General features: G+C 57.2%; 1 protein-coding gene across 4 annotated transcripts in view; it reads right to left on the bottom strand.

The window, feature by feature from the left end:
• The window catches only part of SH3PXD2A (SH3 and PX domains 2A), a gene marked incomplete at both ends in the record, with an annotated part of 203516 nt that overhangs the window by 13599 nt on the left and 175965 nt on the right, over positions 1-13952 (bottom strand). For 2 of the 4 annotated variants that reach the window (XM_084244648.1, XM_084244649.1), the window contains 2 exons: positions 3021-3104; positions 7094-7207. In XM_084244648.1, the coding sequence (XP_084100774.1) occupies positions 3021-3104; positions 7094-7207 (198 nt within the window). The remainder of the gene's footprint in view (positions 1-3020; positions 3105-7093; positions 7208-13952) is intronic. The other 2 variants (XM_084244650.1, XM_084244651.1) reach the window with 1 other exon arrangement.

Raw genomic sequence — 13952 nt, 5'->3', positions numbered from 1 at the left:
ATGATAAATCTTGGCCAGGGTGGAGGCCGGAGGGGGATCTGGAGCTCTAGCTCTGAGGTTAGGGTGAGGCGAGGCCTGGACTCCACATTTTGTCTTTGTTCAGCTGGATTATTTTTAAAAGCCTGTGGTTCGAGCAGGAAGCCATCATTAAAAGTTTTCCTAGGCAAAGCTGCTTTTGAGGAGAAAACCTACAGTTCTTCTCTTGGGAGATCAGAGGAGCCCTGCACTGCTGCATGGCAGACACTGGTGCTCGCACCTCTCACGTGGGCTCAGCTCTGGGGTTGCCAGGTCTGAGCTCCGGCCTCCACAGCCCGGGCCATGAAAGCACCTGCTCTCCCCTGTACTCCCAGGTCGGTAGAACAAAGGATTTCAGCTTCGCCCAGTAAGCTGAGCTCTTCCCGTAAAAGGTTCTGTTCTTGCTCCTGGGCTAACGTGAACACAGATGTCTGGAAGTTTGTGGGCTCCCCAGAAGAGGTCTGGCCGGCTCAGAGGCCTGCCCTGCCTGTCACTGTGCAGGTTCCACAGGATGAGAATTCAGAACCCTGGGCCCAGGTGGGTCAAGGCAGCCAGACCAACTCTTCCAACTTGTCTGTTTGGTGGCTCGGTTTTCTGCCAGGCTGACTCTGAGGTGTGGGTTACCTCCACACCAACACATGCCATGCAGTCTCAGGCCCCAGGGTGAGGCTTTCCCCGAGGGAGATGTAGACCCGGCCCACAAGCCCTCCAGGGACCCATGAAGGGGATGCCCAGAGATGGCCTCAGTGTGTGACCAAGTCATTCGGGTTGGTTGGGGTCTCTAGATAATGGAATGGAGGAAGGAGAAGCCTGTGAGTTCTGGGGGGCATCCCAGGGCTTCAGGGAGGCCTAGGCTGAAGCCACCAAAGGGAGGGCTGGCCAGGCCTCCTGCTGGGTGGGTGGGTGGTGGGGGGAGGTGGACAGGCCTGTTCTGGTTTTGGAGGCAGGGGCTGGAGAGCCCTGCAGTTTCCAAACCACAGACGCCTCCTCTTTCCAAACAGTTTCCCCTCCGTCAGCAGTCTCCCGGGCTCCCCTCCCGGCCCCCACGACTTACCCAACCTCACTGCAAGGGCCTTTTGATTCCAAGGCCTGGTTGGCTGAGGGAATGGAGGCCCTGGGGAAGCACTGCTTTTCTCTTGTCTCGTTACATATGACCCACTGCCTGCTTCCCCCGATCAGCTCGGCTGCTTGCAGAGAAGCTTCTCCCTGCCAACTTTCTGCAAGTTTTTCTTGGCTGCCTGATTTAACAGTCCATAAGGCTAAGACTGGGAAATTATGTTGTTTAGCGCTCTTATTTAAGAGACAGAGGGAGAGAAGCGTGGGCTTTTATTTGCTTCTGTATATGTAGGAGTGACCACAGGCTGACGCACTGAGTGGGGTATCTGTGTCCACATGCATCGCTGCCTGTGATTGTGACTGCACTGCTCGTGTGCATGTGGCATAAGGGGCTGTGTACGTGGCACTGTGTATGAGGCCACATGTGCACCTGCAGCACTGCAGTGGGGGTATGCGTGTGATGTGGCGTACATGAGTACACGGGGTGTGACAGTGCATCTGTGACTATAAACAGCGTCTCCCAGGAACCCTCCGCATGTGGCTGCATGAGTGGGATTACATGTGTGCCCCTGGGGTGGTGAGAGCACAGGACTGAGGGTGCACACACACACCCATACCTGGTGGGGGTGGGACACGATGGGCAGCAGCGCTGCACCCGCAACGTGTGTCTGTGTGTCCCTGTGGCTGTGGAGACAGTTTTGTTTAGGGCCGGTGCATCATGGTGTTTGGAGCAGATGCTGGAGGGGATGGGGAAGGCCGGACCTTTCTCTCTGCTGGTTTTCCAGGCCAGCATCCCATTCTCTTGCCACCAAGGCTCTGTGCTACGTCCCAGCCTGACCCCCCCAGTAATGCAGCCCGCCCCTCTAGCTTCAGGGAGTCTCTGCTTTACATTCAGGCTGTTCTTGCTGTTCCCATGCCTGGGCCTCTGCCCTGCATCAGCCTCTAGGGTCCACCCGCCCTCCACACGCAGGACAGGCGAGGCTCCTCAGAGCCAGTGCTCTGAGCTGAGGCTGAGCCAGTCCCAGGTGGTGGCCACCCTGGAGTTCAGGCTTCCTCTGCCTGGGGCTCGAGGCCGATACCCAAACATGGTCTCACGGTTGTTCAGGGACAAACTTTGGGGGTGGGGCCCAAGTCAGGGAGCATCCCCGCTATTCTGGAGAGGCCACCCTTCCAGCTGTGCTGGCCCTGCTGGAGCACACACGCTGAGCTCTCCAGGAGTTAGGAGAATTGGGCCACCCACTGGCCTGGGGGCCCTGGAGACATTTAGGGGTTTGTTCAGAGACCTGCCCCTATCCTCCCGCACCTCCCAAGCTCTGGGATGTTGGAAGGCCCCTAAGTTAGAAAGTTCTCAACCAGCAGCTGTGTTAGGGCCCCATCTGCCTATGTGGTGGGAGGGCCTCCCTGGAATCCTTTTGCTCAGCCCCCCTGAAGTGCCAAGGCTAGTGCTGGGGAACCTGGAACCCCTGGCTGCCCTGCCAGGGAGCCTGCAAGGGGTCTGGCTCTTGCTCCCCCTCTAGTTTCCCGGCAGCTGGCTGGAAGAGGAGGGCTGTGGGCTGGTCCTTCTTTCTACTCTGTTCCTAAGTAATTGCTAAAACAGCTCTGGCCAGGGGAGCACCTTCTCAGAGGGAGGAGGCGATGAAGAGAGAGACCAGTGGGACAACCATAGGCTCAGCGCTCTCAGCCTGAGCCTGCAGCATCCAGGGCAAATGTGGCCTTTCTTAGGGTCCAGCTGCCCCACAACCAAGACCTAAGTCTCGTGACCCCCACTGTCACCCCCATTCCCAGTGCCCAATTCCACCCACCCAGCCCCCGCCCCCCTGCTGCAGGAGGCAAGAGAAAGGTACATTTTGGTGAAGGGGCTGCAGGACAGGGGAGGTCAGAGCCCAGGGAGAGGTGTTAGTGAGAGAGGCGGGAGCTGCGGGTGAGGAGAAGCTGGCGCCCGCGGTCACCTCGGCTGTGCTGCCTGTTGACCATCCCGCCCAGGGTCCACCGGCGATCCAGGCGCCGCAGATGGGCCTTGCGTCTCTTGGACACTGTGTGTGAGATGCCGATGGGAACGCGGCCGACAGGAACCGGCGGAGAGAATGGAGATGAGGGTGAGATGAGATGGGGGAGGGTGGGCAGGGGTGACACTCCTGGGTCATGACTCCTGGGTCATCATCTCTGGGACAGAGCCTCAGGGGCACGTGTCTGCTGGATGGGGCAGATGTGACATTATGGGCATATGGGAGAAGTTCGAGCGAAGTCAACCCCCGTGGGCCTGAGAGGTGGCAAGGATTCAGGGCCCCAGCCTGGCAGGAGGACAGTTGGTCACTGCAGCCCCAGAAGGGGTCCTGCCGGGCGGCGCTGTGTCAGGAGGGGACACTGCACCACAGCGCCCTCCGTCTGCTGCCCCCGCTCGCTCACCTGTCCTGCCTCCGAATGTGCCTCCGCAGGGGACAAGCCATACACCAGGAGAGACTTGGGGTCCCTTTCTCTTGGGGCTTACAGCTCTTACTGCTCGGGGTGGGCCTCTCTCTCTGCGTTCTCAGTCATCCCTGTGGGACTCAGTCTAATGAGGGCACAGGCTTTGCGTCTCTGCCCACCCAGGGCACACAGACCGCTGTGTTGAAGCAACCACACATGTGTGCATGCATGCACGTGTGCGCACGCACAGACACAGGCACACACACACTCACAGATGGACACATAGGCCTCGGGCCGCCTCCTCTACAGCCCATTATCCTCGGGGTTTCTCACAGCAGGGGACCTGCCATCCCAGCTTTCTGTGGCCTCTCCCTTTTGTCTAGACCACTGTCCCTGTGTCCTGCATGGGGTCCCCTTGTTTGCTGTGACCCTGCTCCAGATGCCCCATCTTCCTCTGGGGCCAGGCCAAGCCCAGTGGACTGGGCACCAGGCAGCAGGGTGCCAGGCCGCCAGGGGCTGGAGAGGGACTCACTGAGCCAACCCCTACCCAAGCCTCCTGGGAAGTTCTTTTTGGTAGGTGAGAGGCCTGTCTGACCGGCCTCTTGTGAACAGGGAACTGGCCAAAAGGCCAGGAGGTGTGAGTTTAGTCCAGGTTCACAGCCAGGTTGCTCTGTCCCCCCGGCTGTCCCTCGCTAAGCCTCTTCTGTCTCAGGTGGTTGGCGCCACCTGCCTGCTGTGAAATGAGACAAGGGGACTGAGGCCCTGCATCATGCCAGGTCCTAGAGAGTCACACAGGAGAAGCTGACACCTGGCCTCTGGGTGCTTCGTGGGGACAGAGGAGCTTCTGTTGACGTCCAGGCAAGGCCCACCTTAGCAACAAGTAGCCCTGGCCCGTTTACACCACTGGAAGGGGCACTGCAGCCTCACTGAAGCAGTGTGTCAGCACTACCCTGTTTAAGAAACGGGAAGCCAGAAGCCTGGGGATGTTAACCCTGAATCACACACCTGAACGTCAGCAGCATGCAGGTCCGGGCAGTTGTGCTGCAGAGCTTGGATTCTTGGTTCTGTGATGTTGTCTTCCTGCCAATGCCCCCTACCACCACCCCCTGAGCCTGCCAATAATGTGGAAGGCCTGGATGGGGCAGGGAGGGTCGCCAGCCCCCTGGAGAGGAAGTTTGGGCCATGGGGTACAGAAGCACAGGCTGGGCCCAGGTTCTAGTCTTGGCTCTGCTACAAACTGACTGGGGGACTCTGGAGGTGATACCTTTCTAGACCTCCATTTCTTAACCTCTGAGCGGCGACTGACCTGTCACTAAAGCCCCGTGTCAGTGTCGCACTTGGACCTTCATTGTTGTCCGTGGATGACGGGGTCTCAGCTCCACCCCAGTCTTCCTACGCTAACATCTCTGAATTCCATGCAGCACCCCGACTTTAGGAGAAACACAAACATACACCACAGTGTCTATAACAGAAATAAACCAAAACAGCTAATCATCTCTTCTTTCCAGAGCAACGAAGCATGAACTGTTCAGGAGGCTGATGGGTTAAGGCTTCTTCCACAGGGCTCCAGACCTAGGACGGCGCGGCAATGGACTGGGGTAGAGGAGACCAGATTGGGGACCAGGCTGGGCTAGTCATTTGGCTGCAGGTGCAGAAGACTGGCAGCCACACCACTGCTGCTGGGGTCCCTGGCCTGGGATACTGAGTCCTGGTGGAATTCAAAGCTGCCTGAATGTTGCCAGGAGTACTGATGGGTGAGGGTCTAGCAAAAGCTTGCAGAGGAAAGTATTTGCACACACACACACACCTGCAGTGACTGCCCAGGGCTTCCTCTCTCAAGGTCCACGTCCTCTACAACCTCCTACTGCTCCTTGCCAAGTGCCCACTGTCTTCTGCCAGGCTGGCACCCATGTCCACACACCTCTCAGGTTCTTTCTGGCCCTGGACCCACTCTGTGTTGGGGTCCTTCAACGTCTACCCAACACCCCTCTGGTCTCATTCTCAGCACTGCCTTCCCAGGCGAGGCTTCAGTTCCACACACACCTCTCCTGGAGTAGCTGACAAGCCCAGTGCTTGATGGGGATGTGTGTGAAGACACAGCGGAGACCATGAGACAGAGGAGGCTGGCGGAGCTCAAGGCTTAAGAGGACAAGCACGCAACTGAACGGAAGGCTCAGCTCTTGCCTCTGGAAAGCGGGAATGGCAACGTGCCCTGCAGGGGGAGTGAGGAGGGCATTTCAGCACCAGGCCAGGGGCCTCTGGGAGTCAGTCGGAGACTCGGTCTGCTCTAGGTGCCGTGAGTGCTGAGCAGCCTGGCACGCGAAATGTACAATGAGGCGGGAGGTGAGGCCTGGTGACTGGAGACACCCTAGACAAGTGTGCGGGGCCGAGACCCTCCACTGCTGCAGACATACAACAGCACCAGAGACAAGCTGGGGTGCAGGGCTGGGGAGCAGTCAGGCGAGGCTGAGCACCCGGCCTGAAGCCCCGAGCCCTTCCCAGGGAACATGGCCTTGTCCACACTGCAGGGGCCGCAGCTCTGGTCAAGGACTGAAATAAAAGCATTTACACAGGAGGAAGGGCGGGGCTCCAACCGCCTGCTGAGTGGCCGACATTTAGGGGAAGGATGAATAAGGAGCTGGCGCAGGGTGTGCTGCTTATTTTGGCCTGGGCACCATGGAATGGGGCTGGGCGGGCAGGCCTGGAGTGACCTGAGTCCTGGGTGGCAGGCCTCCATCCCCCCGGCGCTCGGACATGCCCATTTGGACCATCCCCACTGACCGTTAGGCAAATGTGCCTGCTGCCAGGACATGGGAGGTTTGGAAGTCATTAGAAGCAGGCAGCGAAAACTGGGAGGTGGCTGAAGCTCACTGGGCTCAGGCCGGCTGCTTGGGGGAATATGAGCCCACAGACAGGCTGTCCAGGCCTGGTGGTGGGTTGGGGAAGTGGGGAGAGAGGGACAGGCTCATTGAAATGCAACAAGACCCAGAAAAACTTCACCATATCAGAATTAATCAGCGATGGTGCCAGGGCCAGAGCTGTCCCCCAGCTCCTGTAACACTGAGAAAGGAATCACAGACCTGCCCTCTACATTTGCGCCCTCAGCCAGTCTAACAGACACCCCAGCGGAGGCCTGAGCAGGAGGGTGCACGCACAGCTGTGTGCATACCGTCCTTGGGGTCATCCCGCCATGCAGAGGGGGGCAGGGGAGGCAAAGGCAGGTCTCTATGAGGTGCCCCAGAGAATCTGGGACTTTTTAGGGAGGGAGGGCGCTCTGGGAGTCTAGCCTTGAGACTGTTCCTCCTAGTCTCTGCCCACAGTTGCCAAAGCCTGAGGTCTACACCCCAAGGGAATGTCCCCTCTAATTTTAGCCCCACATGGCAGCCAGCAGGAAAAGGTCTGGGGCAGGAAGTGAGCTTCTGGGCCAGTGGTGGCAACATGAAATCCCCAGGGAAGGGGCTGGAACACACCCCACTCACTTGCAGGATTCTGAGGGTTTCAGGGGGAGAAGAGTGGGAGGGCACCCTCAGAAAGAACTGGATTCACTCCTCGGGTCAGAGGCACCAGCTGCCTAATTGTCTCGCTGCTCCCCTGTCCCCTGAACCCATCTCCTTACCTTCCCCAGTCTTGGAGGTGTTGATGTCGGAGTCATCCCGAGTACCATTCTGGGCCTCCAGGTAGGTGGCAGGGACCCAGCCCTGCTCCTCAGAGGTGCTCACGAACCACCAGCCTGCAGAGGGGACAAGGGAGAAAGCGGTGAGAGCCAGGGGAGGGCAGCCTGGGGAGGAGGTGCAGGGAGGCGGGGGTGACGCAGAGCCAGACAGCGGGGCCAGGGCAAATGCCTGCCCACGGGAGGTAACCAGCATATTCCCTGAGAATAGGGCCAGCCGGACCACCCTCCACACACGCAAATATTTGATGAAAAATGTTAAAAAATGAAATGGGGGTCTCCCCAGTGGTGCAACGGTTGAGCGCTGGGTTGCGAGGCTGCCCGCGGCCTCTGCGGCGCCGGTTCGATCCCCGGCTGCTCCCCGGCCACCGGAGGAGGGTCCCACATGGCGCGCAGACCTCTCCTGCCGCCCGCTGCTCCCCTCAGCAGTGTACTTCGGTCCTTCTGCCTGCTCTGCTCCCGGCTCTGGCTCTGGTGAATTCTCTCACCCTCCCGCGCTTCTGACTGTACCCACTGCTTATATATATAAATAAATAAATCTCAAAAAAAAAAAAAATGGAATCTGTTGAGGTCTTTAAAAAAAAATACCCTTAAAAAAAAAAAATGAAATGGAAATAATGGTATGTCCAACATGTGAAAACGGCCTTGCAGGAAAGACCAAGGGAACACAGACCACTGAGGGGCCTTCAAACCCACCAGGACCACTGGTGTAGGTTGGGGCCTGGCCACTTTCTCTGCTTTCAATGGTGTCCAGGCACAAATGCCTCCTGGGAACCTGCTCGGGGCCCACGGCTCTTCCCCATCATGGTCAGTGTTACCTTCACGCTGGTGTGCCAAACAAGCGAGACTAAACAGAGTACCCTGAGCACCTGGGTCTTGGGACTCTGCCAACTCTACTTGCCCTCAGCCCCTCCCAGAGGCGCACTCCACGGACTCTGTCTCTGTGCCCCACTATTCCGGTGCTTTATTGTCCCTGGTGCAATTTGGCACTGACCCTCTTTTCTGTCCATGACAGCTCACCACCCCCAAATCCACACTGTTTCCATCAAGAGGCCCCAGCGCTTCTCCCTGGGCACACTGGTGGCCCCATCACTGCCCACAATGGCTGCCCTAGGGCAGCCGTGATGACAATGGAGAGGATCAGAGAATAGTCCCATCACTGCACAGGACCTCAGAACCAAGGTCATCTCCTGGCTCTTCAACTAGGTCCTCACTGCCCCGTGTGGCTGGCCTGGGAGAGCCGAGAGCCTGTGGTTAGTCTTAATGCCCACTGCACCCCACCCTTTCTAGGGAGCCCTTTAACTCCCTGCTGGCGGCTCTGCAGAGCACATGAAGCACCCCAGGCTATCCATATGGATATCTGCATCCACGCAGTGGGCTCACGGCTTAGTGCTCTTGAGAACACTCAGCTCCAGTGAACCTAAGTAAACAGTGGGTTCTGGGTGGTCAGTCGGCCCCTGTGGGGTCACCAGCAGCAGTGAATGCACCGCTGTGGTGATGGATGTGGATAATGGAGGAGGCTGCGTGTGTGGGGGCGCAGGGTGTATATGTGCCTGTATCTTTTCCTTTCCCTTAATTTTGCTGTGAACCTAAAACCACCATCTAAAAAACTGAAAGGGGCTGCGGGGGAAGGAGAGTGAGCAAGTGCATGGACCAGGGGTGGGGATTCTGGAGGCCCAGGCCTAGTTGGCTCGGAGGACTGGCCTGGTCACTGCCCCTCTGGGTTTTCAGGTCCCTCTGCAGGGGGGAGCTGGCCCAATCACCTCTGAGCTGTTGGCTCAGATGCCACATAAGTCCACTAAATGGCTGACCTCTTGTTTTCCCCCTGTCTCTCCACAGCCATCTTGTGAACCAGCCCCCTGCACAGATCTTTGTCCTTGGCTCCAAGGACCTCATAATCCCAGGACTCAGGTCTCCCCTCTTCCTTACTTCACCCCTTGGGAACCCTTTCACATATGTTCTGCTCCCTCCCTTGCCCAGGAGTCAGAGATAGGGATGGATCTGAACTTGTTGGCTCAGAACTAACTCTCAGGGAAGGATGGGCCTGATCCTCCTCCTAACTCTGTTGCTCAGGCCTGGCACTCAGTGGGAGCTGGGGAGAGCTGGGGAGACTTGCTGAGGGGCCAAAAATGTGACAGAGGTGCTCAGAGTGCAGGGCAGGCAGCTTGATGCCCGAGCCTCACACTGCTGGGGTGTCCTGTGGCTGTTTGAGGGCTGAGTCCTTCCCACCTTGGAATCTCTGCTATACCAGTCACTTCTAGGGAGCCCAGACCTTATCATCACCTGACCATGAGCATCTCTCTAACCAAGTGAACCCCCAAACTTGGGTTTGAGGCCTTCCTTTCTCCATGGTGTGGTCGCCCCTGCCAACCTTGCCTGAGGACACTGGCCTATTCTGGACACATTCCAGTACTGAAATGTGCAAAGTCAGGCATGTGGTTTCAAGTCTCAAGTCCCTCCTGCCCCTGCTTGCTGTGGGCCCCTCTACTGAGCAAAGATGGACAGGCACAAGCACCACCCAGGCGGGCATAGTGAATGTGGGCAGGGGTGCCCACCCAGCACATGTGGACCTCCCGGGAGCACTGGTATGCACCACACAGTCAGACCTCTGGGGAAGGCTCCCAGGGCTGCTGACAGGCCTCTCCCAGATGCCAGCAGCTCAGACATCAATTGCTGTAACCGAGTCTGCTGACCAAAGTCACGGCTGCCCCACCAAGAGCAATTAGGGCTGAGCCACCTTGGGTGTGGTCCAGCTGGCCCAGAGGGTGCAGGCATCAGTGAGTCCTGCGGGCCTTCCAGGGGCACCTCCAGTCCAGTGTCCCCTACTGTAGAGTTTGAGCATGAGTGGAGGTAGGTGTGGGCAAGGTTATGTATCTGAGCACATGGAAGGTAGGTCATGTCCATGGACATGTTTGTGTGGGTGGGTCCATGTGTACATGGAACCAAGGTGTGTCTGTGCATGCATGTATTATGCAGGGTTATTATGGCAGACTCTGAGGACACTTGGGGGTCAGGCACTAATTTTCATTATTTAACCTTCAGGAATTTTATGAAGTGTTACTATCATCATCATCATCACCCCCACTTTACTGATGAGGAAACTGATGCAGAGACAGATTTGGATTATGAGAGGTGGAGCTGGACTTCAAACCCAGCAGGCAGCCCAAGACCTACATTCCTAATGGCTGTGGGAGTAGGAGAGGCATATGTCTGTGTGCCAAGGGTGGAGGCGACCCCGAGAACCCGTCTTCCTGAGCCCTGACACTCTGTAAGCGTCCCTGGCACTTATGTGAGTGAGTCTGTGCTGTGAGCATGTGCTTGTGAGTACAGGACGAGGAGGGCTGTGTATGGAGAATCACATGCACAAGTGAGGGTCGTCTGGGGGAAGGAGTAATAATTAGGGCTCTGCAGCCGAAAGACTGAAGGTCAGGTCCCGGCTTGCTACTTCCTAGCTGTGCGCTCTTGGGCAAGTTACCAAACCTCTCTGAGTTTCAGTCTCCGTTTCCTGATGTGGGAATAAACTCCAGGTTGTCAAAGTGAACAAGTGAGATAAAAGTAGCTGAACTGAGGGCCTAGTAGAGACTAGAAGCTCAAAAACTGGAGTTGTTAGCAGCCAGGTGGTGGTGTTTGGCATCCTCAGCATGGCTCCCGTTTGGTGGCTCCCACAGTTCCCTAGGACAGAGGACTTGCAGTCACCTCTCTCTTGCCTGCCTCCTCTGGAAGCCAGTCCTTTCTGGACTTCCCCAAATCCTAGTGTCCAAAGCATCAACCCCGCAATTCACAACTGCTGTGCACTCTGAGAACGACCAGTACCATGTCTACTTAGTCTCCAGAGCAGAACTGGGCTTGTAGCAAGCAGCTCAGCAGATGAGGAAACTGAGGCAAGCCCTACGTGCTGGACCCAAAGATCTGAGGGAATCCCTTTGCTGCCACTTCTGTGTTTGTGGCCTCAGGAGAGCGACATAACCTTTCTGAGCCTCGACTTCTTCGCTTGGATCATGGTAAGAACACCACCTACCTGGCAGGTTACGTGAGGATTATAGAAGGAAGAGCACGGGGCTGGCACACAGCAGAGGCCCACTGAACAAGCTCTGAGCGTCACTGAACAGAGGATACAGTCACCCGCACATGGAGTGAGGGGCCAGCACTCATGGATGCCCCGGGACTCATGGAGCATTAAGGGCCAGCACTCATGGATGCCCAGGGACTGGCCTGAGCCACCTCTTGCCTTCCTCTTCCATCCTCCCAACATCTGTTTCTGGGAAGTCCAGTGAGATTTGACTAAAGGACGTGGCATTGGACTGACAGTATGGCCACAGATGGGGACAGCTGTTCCCAGACTGGCTGCCAGACCAGCCTCTTCCTGAGCAGTTAACCCTGGAAGAGCAACAGGGAACTTGGTGGAGCAGGAGATGGGGAGAGACCCGCAGCCTACTCCTGCACCCCAGTCCAGCAGTCAGGCTCTGGCGAAGTCAGGTTATGGCTCAGGGAAGTTCCTCCTATAGCGGCAGGAAGGGATGGAGGAGGTTCTCTATGATGGGGCAGACAGGTGAAGGAGGAGTCCTGGAGCCCTTGGTGGCTTTTCAGGCTTTTATTCAGATTTACCAGGTACACAGCAGGCAGGGGTGCTTCACTCTATCTGGGCTCTCCAGCGTTCTCTCGCGGCCTCGCTCTCTCTCTTGTTCTGGTCGCTCTCGTTGTTTTCGCTCTGCTGTTCTGCCCTCTTTCTCTGCTAGCGTCCCCATGACGCTGCCCTTATAAGCCCAGTCTGTCAGCCCAGGTGTATCCATTTACGCATGCCCACACCCCACTCCAGGTGCCTGCCGTCAGGCATACACTCAGGATCACAGGGATCCATCATCAACCCTAATGGCAGGAGAGCAGAAAAGCCTGATACTTTTTTACCTTACCCTACACCCCCGGAGCTCCTGGATGCTGAGATCTCCCCTTCAGATGTGGGGCAGGGGAGGGACTACCATCCCTTCCTTTGAACAGGAACTCCCTAAATGTTGTAGAGGAACCCTATGGAGTCCACTTGACATTCCAGAGAGGCCTTTATTATGGGGTGTCTAAGTCTTGGCTTGGGGCTTAGCTCCCAGATTGGGGACGTCAACTGGAAGTCTCTCAAACTAGCCAGCTCCCTAAGAGCTGCCTCATCCTAGGCCCCTGCCACCCCCCGAGTCGGGGTGATGTCTGCAGTGCCATTCAGCCAGGCTGGTCCCCAGGAGGCAATTCCCAGAAAGATCAGCAATGTCCGCCATCACAGCAGCCAGCCCTGTGCAAGGGGTCTTGCTAACAACCCACTTCACAAAATTCTGGGGGCACAGGGAGGGGAAGGCAGCACCTCCAGGTCAGGGCAGGGATACCATCTGTAGGGTAAGGACAAAATGTCAGGCTTTTCTGCCTTCCCACCATCAGGATAGATGATGGATCCTTGAGGTCCTGAATGCATGCCTGATGGTGGACACCTGGAATAGGGTGTGGGCATAGGTAGATGGGATTCACATGGGCTAAGATGGGGCTTTTAAGGGAGGCATCATGGGGACGCCAGCAGCAGAAGCCGAGAGAAAAGCAGAGAAGGCCGGAGAGCCTAGATAGAGTGAAGACTTGCTGGGGGCTGGGAGGCCTGCCAGCCTCCCGGCCCCCCAGCACCCCTGCCTGCTGTGTACCAGTAAACCCCCCAAAAAGCCTGAAAAGCCACTGAGGGCTCCAGGACTACTCCTTTACCCGGTCTGCTGGATCAGAAAACCTGCACTGTGACCCATTCCTGCCTCTATACCATCCATCTCAGGTGGGAAAATGGGGAGCCCCCAGCCCCAACAGGGAAAGGCTCAGGCCCAGAAGCCAGACCTATCTCATCCTGGCAGAGCATAATCATTAGCTGTGTGGCTAATTACAAAGCCCTCTCAAATGGACCTTGACTGGGGCTTCCCAACACTGGCCCTGGGAGAGGAACAGAAAGGGTGGAGCTAGAGAAACAGGGGGACGGAGGGGGGAAGGGAGGGCTGGGAGAGGAGAGGGGTGCACAGGGATGAGGAAAGCCGGGGCTTTAACCTCTCTAGGAAGGGCTGGGCTTAGCCCAGGGCAGCAGGAAGTGACGGGCACTCCCAGGCCACCGCTCTCCCCAGGGTGACCAGGCCACAATGGCCTCCTTAATGAGAGGATAATGAGCTCATTAGGGCCAGAGGAGGCCAGCTGTACACAATTAGGATGTTAATAAAGCCTGCTGAGGTCACAGCCTCGGACAAAACCGCTGGAGGGGGAGGGTCCCTGCTCCTTCCTCTCCCCATGTAACCCCACTCTCCACCCCGTCCTTCAAGGTGCCTTCCTCCCGGACTCTTCCCACCATCCTGCACTGCTTGTCCAGGATTAATTCCATGGATGCCTCTTAGCTGTCTTTCCAAGACAGACCTCAGTTTGGACACTGGTTTCAGCACATACGACTGGGTGACCTGGGGCAGGTCGCTGACTCTCTCTGAGCTTCCTCATCACAGGATGCTCTGTCTACAGTGCTGCCTGGCATCAGGGACGTATGAGGAACTGAGTAACCAGGAGCTCTCCACCCCAATATTTACCGAGCACCTGGCCTGCATGTTCAGGCCTTTTCCAGGCACGGGGGTGCTGCAAAGAGCAGCACAGGCAGGGCTCCGTGGGCATGCCTTCCCCGCCTGCCCCTGCACGGCACGCAGGGTGGGCACAGTTGTGCCCACCAGTCCTGAGTGCAACCCAGAGGATATCAAGTTTGGGAGAACCCAGCAGCCTTAGGTGACTTCCAGGCCTCACCTTTTCTTTCCCTCTAGGTGAC

Source organism: Talpa europaea, assembly GCF_964194135.1.
Source record: "Talpa europaea genome assembly, chromosome: 10".
NCBI lineage: Eukaryota > Metazoa > Chordata > Mammalia > Eulipotyphla > Talpidae > Talpa > Talpa europaea.
This window is presented reverse-complemented; position numbering and strand designations above follow the sequence as displayed.